Below are 15,943 nucleotides of genomic sequence, written 5' to 3' on the forward strand. Positions count from 1 at the left end.
TGATGAAAATTGATTTTTCAAATTGGAAATGGTTTCTGATATCCTGAGGATTGTAATGAAATTTTTTTCAATTTTTTTTCTGTTCGTTTGGCTTCTGTTTCAAGCAAAACACATTCGGTTCTGTTTCGGAAACTATTTCGGATACTTTCCGAATTGAAAAATGAATCAACTCGCTGTCCCCGGCAGCGGCGCCATTTTGATCGGTTGTAGATCTTGCAATAGAGATGTAGAGATAAAGATTTGAACTAAGACTTTGGGCAAGTCGAATTCGTTCCACAGGGACAATGAGAATTCAAGGATTCATTCGAATAAAAATGCCAAAACAGAATTTAGAAACAAAAACAGATTAGTTTTAAAAACAAAGCAAAGTTGTAGTAGAAACTAAATTGCAATCTAAACAGAAAATAAAGATTAAAATTCTAAGAGAGAGGGATTAGAGAGGTCAAGTAAACCTTTGCAAGTAATCCATAGTGTAGATAAATTCTAAAATTAACTCAATCCATGGAGCAAGTCATTGCTCATGGATCGGAAGATGGATCAATTAAATTTTTGAAAGAAATTAAAAGCTATTCATGAAAATCCTAATATGATGGAGATTGCCCAATTTATATTCTAATTATTCACATAGCATAGCCATTCTTGAACTTATCTAAGTAATGGCTATCTAAGTTGGATCAAAATTATAAGTTGGATTACCTTAATCATAATAGAATTTTCGGAATTAAAACATGTAAGCAAGCAAGAATTTAAATCTACACTAGAGGGATTAATTTGCTATGGCTTCCTTAACTTCTCTAATGAGAATTTAGCCAATCATTGCAAGCATTGTAATTGCAGAAAAACAATAAAAGAGAAAAGAGAGAATAGGTGAAGAAGATGAAGATGATGATCGATCCGAATTCTTCTTTTATAGCTCTCCCAACAATTTACAAAGAAAAAGAATTGAACACTCTTGATGTTCTCACTACACTCAAGAGAACTCTCAATAGAAAATTACAGCAAATTAAAGAGAGGAACAATCAAAAATTGGAGAAGAAGAGAGCTAGGAGAGGAAGAGAAGAGCCCCCAATTTATAACATTTGTATTCGGGTAATCGGGTCAACTTCTCGGATGATTTGCTTCGAACTACCCATTCAGTTACAACCACCGAAGCTTCTAGAAGCTTCTGTAAAAATCTCGAAACCAAATTCCTCGAAATGACCGCGGCGCGGTCATGCCTAGCCGCGGCGCGGTGACGTGGCGCCCAAATCGACCGAGATTTTTCTGGAAACTTCCCTTCGACTCGTGTATTGTAACCGTAATTGTTTCGCGATTTGTTGGCTTCCACGTGCGCTACAATTAACACTAATATATCATTAGCTTTATTAATTTGGATAAATAAAATAATTTTGCAATTATTTAAAGGAACTAACATTTATGCAATGGTAATCTTAATGCAATTACGGTCCCAAAATCGAATAATTGGGACCTTATCAGTCAAAATACAAAACCTTTAGATTTATGTGTTAGCTTTCTAACCCCACCGACCGTTCACGAAAATACTGAGCGTGTAGTCCGCAGTGACTATTTCTTTAAAATGGGTTTGTTTTGTCCACAATGGGATATCTCTCATTTGTTAACTTTTTCTAAAATTTTCTCTCATATTTTCTGTTATAACTTGTAACTATTGTATTTTTTATGAAAAATAGATTGAGATGAGAATCTAACGGTTTAGAGAACGTACTATATCGAGGTGTTTCAATAATCAAATAAAATCATATGTTTTGGATTATCGATGTTTACTTCTAGTATTAACTGTTATAAAAAGTTTTTAAATGTTAACCATAAAATCTATTTTTCCAAAATCATACATATTTATTTATATTTTAAATAATTTATAATTTTTTGACCTTCAATATTTGGATCTATATCCTGACTCACGAGTTATGGGTTGGATCCTAGATCCGAATTTTGAGGTGTCTCAACATTTTCAAACCGTACAATAGAAAGGGTATAAAACTCGATGTGAAAATTACTTAAATATTATTTCTAGTTAGTCCCTAGGTTTTAGGGCTTCTCCTAATAGCCCATTTAATATGTAAAACTTTTATTTCTAATCAGTCTTTGAGCCCAACTCCCCACATTTCTCACGATTGAAATGTTGAAACTATCCTAACCATTTGAACTCATCATTTTTATTCCAAAAGTTTGGAATTTTTGCACCCCAATCAAGTTTGAAAGAGTCCATTCTGATGGAAAGGATTTGAGAAGGAAGAACAAATCATTTCAAAGGTTTTTTCAAGCATTATGCATGTAAAAAAGCTAGGATTTTTTCAAATTTTTTTGCTTAATTTTTAGATGAAAATCGATCAAATCTTTTGGTTTGAAATCATCTACACAAGTCGTTATGCCAAGTTTTTCTGTCAATCTTTCCATGTATTTTAGTGAAAAATCTCGAAAAACAAAAATGGATGGATTTTACCAGTGTCAAGCTCACCACTTTTTATTGTCGAGTTCAACATTAAGTAAAAATTGGTGAGCTTGACAATATATAAACAGTGGTGAGCTCAACAATAAATAAAACTGGTGAGCTCGACAATAAATAAAAGTTTGTGAGCTCAACAATAAATAAAACTGGTGAGCTCGACAATAAATAAAAGTTTGTGAGCTCAACAATAAAAATGAAGAACTCTACCATAAAAAATGATGAGATCGACATTGTATAAATTCTTTTGAATCTCATATTCGTAGTTCATTTTTGTTGTAAATCATTGAAATAAATAAAGAAATACATCTAAATATTCAAAATTGGACGTATATCAATTCCATTCATCATTAGAAAATGATTGGAATCAATGTTTGAAAACCTGTGTGTGTGTATATATATAGGTCCCGTTCGCTGGCTAACTTTTTGGCAAACAGATTTGAACCGTACGATATAGGGTCATCTGACAGACGAGATTACATTTCACACGTTATAAAATTATTTTTGTATTTACAGCGCCATCCCTCAATTATCTCTTATTTCGTGCTTCCTCCCTCTCCTCTTTAAACCCGAGAGAACATAACTCTTTGTTCTGTTAGAACTCTCTCTTCTCTTTTCGAACTCTATCTTCACACTCGCTCATTCTCTCTCGCTCACTCTCTCTTCTCACTTGCTCTTGCTCTCATTCTCTCTCGCTCGTTCTCTCTCTCTCTCACTCTCTCGCCCTATTCACGCTTAAACCCTGTTATAGCTGCAAGTCCAGTGATTTTATCGGCATTTTCTTTTATTAACCCCTTGGTCTACAAGCTTCAGAAAGAATCCTGACAACGACACACTCAAGAATTCATGATGGGAGAACTGTCCTGCCCAGTGCTTTTTGTATCAAGGTATTGCTAAGGTATGGCGGGTTTGGCCTGCTTTGGTAAAAAAAAATCTAGTAGAATAGGGAGTTGTTTGTGTTTAAGCTGATTACCAAAGAGAATCTTGTACTAGAAGCTTCCTTTGTTGTGCAGACTCAATTGTTTAGCTAATTTGGTGATATATATATCTTTTTGCATTAAACTAAATGTGAGGCTCAAATCCTTTTATCCCAAGTTCGAAACAATTTAAGAATTTGAGTTTGTGACATCTCCCATGAATTCAAAATTAAGCCTTTTAAGTCATGTTGATGCTTACTAACGTCATAATGTTTTGAGTTTCAAGAACAATGCATAAGAAATTATGTATGTATATCAACCACCTCATGTGTTACTCCTGTTTGTTGACCATCCTCACTGGACTTGCAGCTATAAGAGGGTTTAAGCGTGAATAGGACGAGAGAGTGAGAGAGAGAGAGCGAGCGAGAGAGAATGATGAGAGTGAGAGCGAGAGCGAGTGAGAAGAGAGAGCGAGCGAGAGAGAATGAGCGAGTGTGAAGAGAGAGTTCGAAGAGAGAAGAGAGAGTTCGAACAGAACAAAGAGTTCTGTTCTCTCGGGTTTAAAGAGGAGAGGGAGGAAGCACGAAATAAGAGATAATTGAGGGATGGCGCTGTAAATACACAAATAATTGTATAACGTGTGAAACGTAATCTCATCCGTCAGATGACCCTATATCGTACGGTTCAAATCTGTTTGCCAATCCATTTGCCAAAAAGTTAGCCAGTGAACGGGACCCTATATATATATATGTGTGTGTATGTGTGTGAAGAAGATGAAAAAGGGGTAGTTTAGATATTTCAAAAATATTATAACCCGAGTATAACTTGAGATGAGGTTGAGGACCATTAATAAATAAAAAAGTTTACTAAATAGACTGCCAAATAACCACCCAAAACACAAGGACTAATAAGGAAGAAATCCCTACGCAAGGTCTTTTAAGTAATTTTTTCCTATAATAAAACACAATGTTGTAGTCCACTTTGCTATAGCTTGTGGGGGATAAACACCCCTTCCCGTTATCGTAGAGTTAGGTCCATACCATCCTACTTTATTCCTTTCCTCTTCACACTCTTCAACTGTGTTGTTTCTCATCTTCTCCCATATATATATACCCACTTTTAAATGAAATCCTGACAATTTTGCTATCTTTCCTCTGTTACCCATTTAACCCCGAAGAGGATGCCCGTGCCGTAGGCACAGACAAACTCTAGTATATTAATGTGAAAGAAGAATCAAAGAAAATGAAGATAAACCTGCCGAACACATCAAGAAAGTAATGAAATCAAACCAAATTGGTCTTTATTGTTAATAAAGCACCGAACATTAAATTAGGAATATAATAATTCAATTTGTAATCTTTAACACCAGCTTTAAATTCAAAATTTCCTCTAGTCTGTGTTTGTGGTGACATAAGTCTTTACTTAATTACAACTCATCCTTTATTTAGTTAAGATAAAACAGTCTGGACTCCAAAAGTTTAAACATGTGTAAGTAATTGGCTTCGTCCCCACAATTTTCTTTGGACATGAGAGATGTTACAGATCAATTATTTCAAAGCCTGATAATTTGGCTTGAAAAAAGAGACTCAAAATTCACTTGTTGACATGGCATGTGCACAAAATCATAAAACTTTTACCTGTTAAGAAATACAAGGAAAAAGATCTATGATTCGTGCACACATCCACATCAGCGGGTAAATTTTGGAGTGGCTTTTTCAAGTCAGTTTATCATTAGTCGTTATTTAATTCTTATTCTAAATGACTTATATGAACTCTTTTCATTCACATTAAATTTTAGGTTGATTTAGGAAAACATGCTCTAAAAATTATGAAATTCCATTTCAATGCACTATTCAATTTAATTTTAAAAACGATAAATTTATCATTTTTCAAATTAAAATCTACAGCTGGTTGAAATGGAAATTTCATAATATTTCTACATTTTGGGAGAAATTTCATAATTTTTTCTGCTATTTGAAAATTTCCCAAAATTTTAGGATTGAATAATCTAACATAATATTCATATGGCCCAGGAGAGGAACAATAGGGAGTAAGAATAGGAATATTTATAGACCAACTCTTATTCATATAATAATAAAAAATGAAAAATCTTGAGTATTCCATATCTACATCACATTCATTATAAATAATTGAATGGGCTTGGAACCATGCAGCCACATGAACCTCCCTAGGAAGATCTAAGAATTCTATCCATAGCTGAAAATAAAATAAAATAAATAACAATTAAATTATCACAATTAATTTGTATCAAGGAAAGAAAAATCCAAGCTCAAGATCGTTCAAGCGATCATATGTTGGTGTTTGGTTCCATTATCAGTAGGAAAGGCAGGTGAGACACCAGGAAAATGGCCTGCAAAGTTCCTCGAGTTAATGGCAGCAGGGCAGTGCTTTCCAGGTATATTTGTTTCACAGGAAGGACCAGAAGGTGGTGTCGTGCCACTTTGGAGAGACTGAATCACCATTATATCACCTTTCTTCCACCATTGATCATCTCCTTCCAACAGTCTCGATTCAGCAAGAGAGTTGAAACCCAATGTTAGAACAACAAAAATGATTGTAACAGTGAAGATACCTCTTATGCAAAAACCCATGATTTGGCTGAAAATGAGAAAGAAAAAAAAGTGTTTGTTTGATGCAGAAATTAAGGATTGAGGATTGAAATGTTGTGTTTAGAGATATAGATGGAGAAGGTTGGGTGATAAAAAAATTGAGTGACGAGGTTTATATATAGACTTCTAGGTATTTTTTCAAAGGTAGCTGGGTCAGGTCTATTGTCTATTGTTTGAATTCCAAAAGATGGACTATAGACCAGACCTTTAAGGAAGTTCATAATTTCATCCTTCTCTCAAATATAGATACATATAGTTTTAGAACTCGTCATGGAATCAAAACTTGGCCGAAATGCTATTAGATTTTGGGGTGACTCAGCCACTAAACTCGATGGAATCAACTTACTGGGTCAGCTTGAGAAAATCAAGTCAACTCGAAAATTCCCAGAGTTGAGTAATAAACTTGATGGAGTTGTTCTGATATTTAAAATATTTTTATTGAAAAAAATAAATTTTATTTACTTTTAAAATTTAAAACTATAGAGATGATTTCTAGTTACTTCTAACAATTGAGCTTCGTTATTCCGTTGAATGTTTCTTGCTACTCTGACTAAATGATGGGTCCGATGTGGTACCTGTTAAAATTCTTCGACGATCAAGTTAGTTCGAAGAAAATAATAACGTCTTCTGCTTTCTTTTCAAGAATGACCCCCCTCAATTTATCTTGTTCCTTAGAGATCTTCTCGGAATAGAAGTCCCCTCAAGATCCTTGGTCTTCAAGGATCTTCATACGGGAATTACCCTGGTTTTCGAGGTAGTTACCTGATGTAAAAGGAGTCCATGTCAACCACATCATCTCCCTCCGAGATTCTATGGATACCCCACCAAACTAGGAGATCTGGATGATGTTTGCTATGTTAACTCTACCCTACCCTACTTTCTATGCAAAGTAAGATTGACACTCTACCATGCCTACGTCTGGGCTGGGCTGACTTAGGTACCACTCTGAGCACAGTAGAACTACTCTTCCCAAATTTGTTTATTTGGCCCACATCTAGACACATGTAAGGTTCAGATGTATTACAGCTTTTACCTCCTCCAAAAATTATTTTTAAATATTTGCAAATAAAATATAACTTATTTAGCTCATCCGAGTCAACACATCAATTGAGTCGAGTTTTAAAATTATGACAAACACTAGAAAAAACTGGACATAATAAATGTTTCCACCTAAGGATTATTGTAAGGATAATGCTCACATTTTTCGGGATCAGATCTAAAACTTCCTTTGGCATTGATCCATTAATGTTTGCTGAGTCAATTGTGGATTTGTAAGTTGACTTGGACGAGTCAAATAAAATTTAATTAAATAATTACAATATTTATTTTTTCTTCTCCACAAAATATTAAATATAGTTAATTTTTTCAAAGGAGTCGAGTTACATCAAAACCCAATCTATGCGACTCGTCCGAGTTTGGAATCAACTCAAAAGGACCGACACTTTACAAAAAGGTGTATTTTGTGGAAAAAAATTTCCCCAAACCTTCTGGTCAGCACACAAGGGTTGACACTTGACAACGGTTGGCGTGATTGTTGGTTAATCCACGCTTCACGTGTCCTAGAATGCCACATGTGGCAGCTTTGAGTGTTCATGAGTAACGAGAAACGATAGTTTTAAAATGTAAAATATTCACAACTTCACAAGTGTCTTGTGAGATCTGTTTGGGCCCACAGAACCTATAATCCTAAATTTCGATGGATCTCCACTGTACACTAAGATCAGACTAATCGATGATTTTTAGCACTTTTTAATAATCCAAATTAACGGTTGTTAAGCGGCTGTTTGTTACCGCTTCAAAACGCAGCTTTCATTGTGTTTGCGGTGAAAAGCTGCGGTTTCACTCGTAATTACCGTTTGTTAAAAACGGCGTTTAAAATCTGCGTTTCGTAATTGCGTTTGGAAACGCAAATTAGAGAAGCTCGGTTGAGACGTTTTTGTAATCGCGTTTGCGGGGAATAAAACACTGAATAAACGATTGAGGTGAAAATACGATTTTGCCCCTGCCCCTTTACTCTATTCTCTTCGACATAACCTTTGACAGATCTCTCTCAATCTCGCCTCTCTCTCTCGATCACACCTCTCTCTCTATCTCACGGTCTCTCTCTCTATCACACCTCTCTCTCTCTCTATCTCATGGTCTCTCACACAGCTGCGCCCGGTTGTTCGACCTCGATCTTGCACAGATCTCTCCGTCGCGAAGCACTCTCTCTCTCTCTGTCGAGCCACGCACAGATCTACGTTTAGCCGGAGTTCCACTTCGTCTCATCTCTCTCGACAAACAGCGGAATCAAACTGGACTTGTGGTTCGATTTTTCTAACCCTATAAACATGGAAGTTTCTGATTTTTTTTTTTAAATTTTAGGGGTTACTTTGATTATAGTTGTGATTATTATTTTGTGCAAATTTCATCTCTTCTCCCTCGATAAACAGTTGCTTCAAACGAGATTTTTGGTTCCATTTTTATAACCCTATAAACATTGAAATTTCTGAAATTTTTTTACCAATTTTAGGGTCTAGTTGATTATAATTTTATTATTTAAACAAATTTCATAATTTTTTTTTTTATCAATTTTATTCAATTTGGTTAGATTTTTCTAACCATCTAAACATGGATCAGAATTTTTTTTATATCAATTTTAGGGTATAATTGATTATAGTTTGTGCAAATTTCATAATTTTTTTTCATCAATTTTATTAAATTTGGTTTGATTTTTCTAACCCTATAAACATGGAAATTTCAAAAAAAAATTTATCAATTTTAGGGTCTACGTGATTATAGTTTTGTTATTTAAGCAAATTTCAGAATTTTTTTTTTATCAATTTGGTTCGATTTTTCTAACCATCTAAACATGGAAATTTCATAATTTTATTTTTATCAATTTTAGGGTCTAATTGATTATAGTTTTGTGCAAGTTTCAGAATTTTTTTTTATCAATTTTATTTAATTGGGTTTGATTTTTCTAAACGTATAAACATGGAAATTTCATATGGGTGTGTTTATTATTAATGGTAGCATTATTTACATATGGGTGTGTTTATTATTAATGGAAATTTCATATGGGTGTGATTATCACTTAGTAGGGTTTAAGTTTCTTAAGGGTTTATTATGTGGGTGTGTTTATTATTTACATATTCATGGTAGAATTAAATACTCATGCATTATAATGGTTAGCTTCAAGAGTTTCTAAAATTCCAATAAGGGCTGGATTCATAATGGTAGCATGATTCATAATGTAAGGTTTGCTCGAGTAAAGATTGGATTTTAGCTTTGAGCAAAAGAGTCCTTAGTGGCAATCTCACCAAGTTTTAAAGTTTGAATATTTGAATCATGTTTGTTAGATGTTATAGAATTGTAATGGTTTTTTTTTTAAGTTTGAACTGAATCGCCACTAATTGAGTTTTAAAGTTTGAATATTTGAATCATGAATGCTTTTCTTTATCTTACACACGCACACACACACATCAATTACTGTATTCTGTACAGTCAAAGATTGAGAACACAGGGATCCCTCACCGTGGGACTGAGAACTGTGCGTTCTTCCGGCTATCTATAGGATAGCCTGACATTGCCTCCTGGTTTCTCTCTTTGATTATACATTGTGCAAAAATCAAAATATATATGGGATCCATCACCGTGGGACTGAAAACAGTATTTTTATTGTTCTTACTTATTTCGTTATTTTTTTTGTTTGTGAACTAAAGATTTTACAAAAGATTGATGATGAGATTGAAGTAGAATATGACATGTTTTGTTCCATGCACTACTGTTGTTATTACCATTGACAGATGGAAGATAACAATTCAAAAAGTGCGAAAGCAGATTGGACACCCAAACAACATGAAGTTTGGTCGAGATATGCTATGAATTAGTTAAAAAGGGGAGGAGACCACATAAAGTACTTGATAAGATCGGATATGAAACATTGGTGAAAGAGTTTAAAAGGATAACTGGTGTTTACTATGATAGAGGGCAAATGAAAAATAAGTGGGATAGACAAAAAGGACTTTGGGGACGTTGGAATAAGATTTGCACAAATACTGGCGTCTCTTATAATGTTGAGACGGGTATATTAGATGCAAATGAGGATTGGTGGGATGGGTGGTTAGAGGTATATATATTTTTTACTTATTTATTTCATTTATTTAAATTTTTTTATTTCTTTTATATATAATTTAGAATTTTTATTTTTTAAAGCATCATCCAAAATATGCAATATTTCGATCGAAGCCTTTGATGTTTGCGAAGCAATTAGATGTAATATTTGGAGGCACATATGCTACTGGTAGCCGAATGTGGTCGCCTGCATCTGGTACAATGCCATCTACATCAGTAAACCAACCAGATAATCTTGGGGATGATCTAGAAGATGTCATGGAGACCTTGCCCCCAAAATCTCAGACACCTCTAGACTTTACTCTTGATGATGCTGATGAGTTAGGGGATGATGCTACCACTACTGTACCCCCACCCACAGATCCTGTTCGACGCAGAAGTGGCGATACTCTACAATCTCAGGGTCGTAGGCAGAAGATGACTCCTGCTATGCTAATTGGCCAATCATTGGTCAAGCTCGTAGATGCAGTTAACAATCAGACATCTGCTTCAATCAATCAGACATCTGTTAAGAAAGGCACTATTCAAGAGTCAATCGACCTCTTAGACCAGCTAACAGAGATAACCCCCAACAGTGATCTCTATCATTTTGCGTTAAAGATGTTTATGAAAAACAAGCAATTCAGAGAGATTTTTTGTGGGTTACGATCAACAGATATTCGTCTTAGGTGGTTGGAGAGCGAGATGACTGATTATCTGGTTGGGAGAGATTGTTAGACATTTTTTCATGTTATTTTTATATTATGTTAGTTTTGGGATGCACCTATAAGGTGCAATATATTTGGTTACTTTTATATTTATGTCGGTTTGATGATGCACCTATAGGGTGCAATATACATTGGTTACTTTTTGCACTAATATGATGTAATATACTATGTTAGATGGATATGTTAATTTTTGTTAGACATATATTATATTTTCCTATACATGGATATTATTTGTACTATTGGATGTTTATTGTGATTAATATTGTGGATAATGAGTTTTGTTGTATGTGGTGGATATCATTTTATTGTGTATTGTAAGTTGGGTGTATATACAACTAATATGGATCCATAAACAGGTCAAATGGATTCAGATGTTGATAGCACAAATACTGTTGATACTGCTGATACCATGGATTCAAATGATAATACCAATAATACTGTTGGGTCAAGTGTTTTAAATTTAGGCACGAGAGGAGCCATCCTAGATTCTTTATTTTATTGTGCGAATGTCTTAGATAGGGAGGAACATAGTAATTGTCCGTTCAAGGGGATTGATTTTATGCGAAAAACACTGAATGATAATACGATGTGCCACGCATTGTTTAGAATGGAAGGTCATGTATTTGTGAATCTATGTTCTATTCTTGAGGAACGGGGTCTGCTAAAGATGCAACGATATATTACTATTCAGGAACAAGTAGCGATGTTCCTATTGATAATAGGAAATAATCAAGGACAAAGAGTAATTGCAGATCGTTTTGTTCATTCACTTGAAACGGTTAGCAAGTATTTCAACATAGTTCTTTTGGCGATTGTGAACTTGTCAATATCCTTGATTGTACCTCCCAACCTCAATGAAGTATCTCCGCACATCCGTAACAATCCTCGTTTTTTTTCGTATTGTAAGATAATTTCTCATATACATACACTTTAAATATATTTGTTTTATTAATGTTTATAGATTAATATAATTAAAAAATATGTAAGGTTGTATTGGAGCGATAGACGGAACACATATTAGTGCATTTGTACCAATAGCAGACCAAATGCAATATCGAGGACATAAGGAACTCACGCAAAATATAATGGCAACATGTTCGTTTGACATGTTGTTTACTCATGTGGTGGTTGGTTGGGAAGGATCGGCTAATGATTCACGGGTCTTCCTTGAGATATTGAATACTCCTAATTTAAAATTTCCATATCCTCCACCAGGTCTGTATTTAAAAGTTTGTCAATTATATATATTTATATTCAAGATTAGGCAATATAAATTTTTTTTGGATAATAGGTAAATACTATCTGCTAGATGTTGGGTACCCGCTCATGGAAGGTTATCTCGCACGTTACCGAGGTGTTCGATACCATCTACAAGACTATCGGAGGTCACGGGCAAATGGTCGACAAGAAATGTTCAATCATTTACATTCTTCACTTCGGAATGTGATCGAACGAACCTTTGGGGTTTTGAAGGCAAAATGGCCTATCTTGAAGATGATGCGTTCCTATAATTTGGACAAACAACGAAACATTGTCGTCGCCTGCATGGCATTGCACAATTTTATCAGAAAACATGCAATTGCCGATGAAGAATTTATTCGATTCGAGGAAGAAGGGGCAATGGAAGAGGAAGAAGACAGGATCATTGATCAAGAGTATCCAGTTCCCCCATCAGTAGGTTGTCAGAGTCAACAAACAATGAAAATGCATAGGGATTCAATAGCTGATGCCATTTTTACTGGCAATCATTGATGCATTTTCATATTAATTTTTTTTTACTTTGTATTGTAATTATAAATACTGTTCTTCGATGTTGGAATAAAGATTATAATATTTTTAATTATATTTTGAAGATTCTATGCTTATTTATTTATGTTCTTTGTGTATGATGAATGGCATTGATGGCAAATTATACGTATCCACCATGTTGTTCATGTGGTCGAGTGATGACATTAATCACAACTAAAACAAAAGAAAATTATAGGAGGATGTTTTATAGGTGTCCATCTTGGCAGGTAATATGATATTGATATTAATATTGGGTGCATATTTATATTTGGTGAGACTGATATTAATTCATGTGTTATTTTACTTTATAGAGACATGCAAGGTCTTTTGTGTGGGCAGATGAAGTTGACATTATCAATGATAATGTTCCTCAAGATAAAGTAACAGAGTCAAATAAGAAGAATGAAAAATATATTTTGTATGCATTTGTTGGATGTATATTTTTCATGTTTTTATTTATTTCAATTTTACTTATTATATTAACTATGATTATTATGTTTAAATGATGTCAGAATGTAAATTAGAAGTTATGTGGATGTGTTATGTATATATGATGTAATGTGGATATGTTATGTATATATGATGTAATGTGAATGTTGAATTGCGTATTATGCAGGTATTTTTTTTATCAGGAAAATTTCATATGTCAATTTTTAAGAGGAGATGCTGCCGAAATTTTTGTAGAATTATAAAATTTTCTATAATTTTTTTTTTGAATTATAAATATTTTAAAATTAATAAAATTATTTTTAAAAAATTTTATATAATTTTATTATATTTATATATATTTAGTGTAATTATATATTTATTAGGGTATTCTAGTAATTTTTTATGCATTTTGAGTGTTCCATCAACCTTAAGGGTATTCTGGTCATTTTACCCTAAACAGCAGATTCTAGAAGCTGTATCAAACAATAATTACCAGATTCTGGTCAACAGCACAGCACTTTCACGAAGCTGTAACAAACAAGCTTTTCAGTGTTTCAGCTTCTGACAGCAGATTCTGACAGCAGAAGCTGACAGCAGATTCAGGCAGCTGAATCAAACGGGGCCTAAATTATCAACAAAGTAAATATTTGAGAGTTATTATTGACACCCCAGCTTTTCTTATTACACCCAATTAAAAAAAGTAAATAGGTTAAGAATAAGTAAAAGTTGGGGAGTTAATAGAAGATCTCTCTCTCTCTCTCTCTCTCTCTCTCTTTAGATTTCTAATTGTTTGGGTTTATGATTTTATATGAGCCTAATCATATATAATTGTAACATCTATTGAAATTGTGTGAAGGGAGTGTTATAATGTTTGTAATGAATTGAGCCAAACCTTTGTAATGTTAGAATGGTGTGTTTTAATCTATAATTGGTGTGTGATAACTAATTTAACAAATTAAAATTTGGGGTGCCAATAGCATTTCTCAAAATTTTTGTATGGGCCCATGAGACTGATAACTCATGGGGTTAATTAGTGGGCCCATAAGGAGGGTTCCTGTTTTTTTTGTTTTTTAGTTGCTTAATTAGTGGGTCTATTAATAGGTGGATAATCACATGTGGATTTCTCATCGAAGAAGGAAGATATTAATCAAGATAAATTCAACGATAGTAAAAATTAAACAATAATGGGATTAATTATTCAAATTGATTATAATCAACATGAATATATATCAAAAATTGAAGAATCTAAAATTCAAATAAAATTTAAAATTTTGTACTTATCTAAATAAATTAAGCCCATATCTTATGTGGCAATGAGATTTTTGACTAAGAAAATTCTCTTTATCACCAAATTTTGGAGTTGTCACCATTCCTTTTTCAAAAATGGTGGAAACGGCTGTTCGAAAAATATTTTGGGAAAATCGATTTTTAGGCATTGTAGTGACTCTTGAAAATGGAAAAAGAATAATAAATATAAAGTCTAAGTAAGGGGATTCTATTAAAGAATGAAAGAGGTGTTAGGCGCCCCATTCTCTTAACTCTTAGATGGTTACACATGTTTAACTTGACCATTTTGAAAAAAGCAAGTGAGATGGATTGATAAATGCATGAGATGTACCCTTCATCAAAGAAGAGACATTGATATTTGGCTTAAGTAAAGAGAGTGTCCTTATTAAGAAAGGGATGAGCCTTGGTTCATGCTTTGCCAGAGGATGATATGGATGCATTGATGTACTCTTGAGAAAGAGGTTGCGATGTTTGACTAAGGAGTAAATAACGTCATCTAATTGGAAGAGAGACTCTTACCACCATAGCCATGTGAATGCGTGGGGATGCAACACATTAAAGTTTGGCTTGACATAGTCATCATTGACATAATGCATGGATTCATAGAGGTGGAAAATATTCGTTATGATTAAGGATACATTCCATAAAAGGGTAATGACTCTTTTGCCTATGTCATTTGAGATGAGTGAGTATAATGTGTATGAAATGCAACAAAAAATGGTCAAGGGAACACAAAAGGTGCCATCCCTTAAGGGACTATATATGGGTGTCTCATTTGTGACATCTTGCCATTGGGACATAAGGCTTCAACTCCCACTATTTCGATCGAGCCTCTTCATATGCAATACATTAGAGTTGAGCCCAATCTACTAGGTATGGGAAGGGTTATTCCATTACATCCTTGGGCTTTCTAGAAAAGAAGAAAAAAAAATAGTTGAAAAGGGTAGAAGAGTTATAGGGGGATGCAAAAAACTTGAAAATAAATTACTCTAAACCCACCTTGACCTAGAATGCTCTTCTTCTTTCTTGAGTCTTGAGTAATTTTATTTTATTTTAGATTAAGGTTAAGTGAGAGAAGGGAAGAGAATGGAAATGGAAATGGAAAAATTATTTCTTTGAGTACATATTTTGATTGGGATAAAGAAATGAGACTTAGAGCATGAGCTTTCTTTCAAAGGAAATGACCCTTTTTATAGAGTTTTTGAATTATTTTTTGGGATAAAATGGTCCAACCCTACAAATAAAAAAAGAATGACATGGGATTTCCTTGGTTTCTCTTTCAAGATTTTTTTGCTTCATGTTTTCCAAGGTGTAGACACCCCATTTTTGCACTCTCTTGATTAATCAACTCGTCAACCCGATCGCAAAGGTTCCCAATGATGGATGTTTATTCCAATGCTTCATTTTGTTACCAGATATGTTTCAGAAATCCGGATGAGGTATCTCGAACTGACAAAACTTAGAAACCACGCTACGCTAGGTAAATACGACCCCAGAAACATAAAAATCATCATCTTGCAAACCAAAAAGAAACTTCACGATAAAAATCACTAAAAATGATCAAATTACCAAAATACCCCTAACATCAAAACAACCCTAGAGCCT

The 15,943-nt window shown here is 33.9% G+C and overlaps 2 protein-coding genes across 2 annotated transcripts; both read left to right on the forward strand.

Annotated features, from left to right (window-relative positions):
- The first annotated feature begins 7,943 nt into the window (after positions 1 to 7,943).
- On the forward strand, positions 7,944 to 11,698 carry LOC147383070 (L10-interacting MYB domain-containing protein-like). Its single transcript, XM_086428562.1, has 3 exons — positions 7,944 to 8,316; positions 9,800 to 10,122; positions 10,209 to 11,698. Exons 2-3 carry the CDS (start codon positions 9,988 to 9,990, stop codon positions 10,842 to 10,844), a joined length of 771 nt encoding a protein of 256 aa, XP_086284688.1. The 5' UTR covers positions 7,944 to 8,316; positions 9,800 to 9,987; the 3' UTR covers positions 10,845 to 11,698.
- On the forward strand, positions 11,196 to 12,586 carry LOC147383071 (uncharacterized). Its single transcript, XM_086427271.1, has 2 exons — positions 11,196 to 11,709; positions 12,126 to 12,586. The coding sequence occupies exons 1-2, from the start codon at positions 11,196 to 11,198 to the stop codon at positions 12,584 to 12,586; spliced, it is 975 nt and encodes a 324-aa protein (XP_086283397.1).
- The last annotated feature ends 3,357 nt before the right edge of the window (positions 12,587 to 15,943 follow it).

This window comes from Akebia trifoliata, chromosome 16, assembly GCF_017979445.1.
Source record: "Akebia trifoliata isolate Shusen 1 chromosome 16, ASM1797944v1, whole genome shotgun sequence".
In the NCBI taxonomy this organism is placed as follows: Eukaryota; Viridiplantae; Streptophyta; class Magnoliopsida; order Ranunculales; family Lardizabalaceae; genus Akebia; species Akebia trifoliata.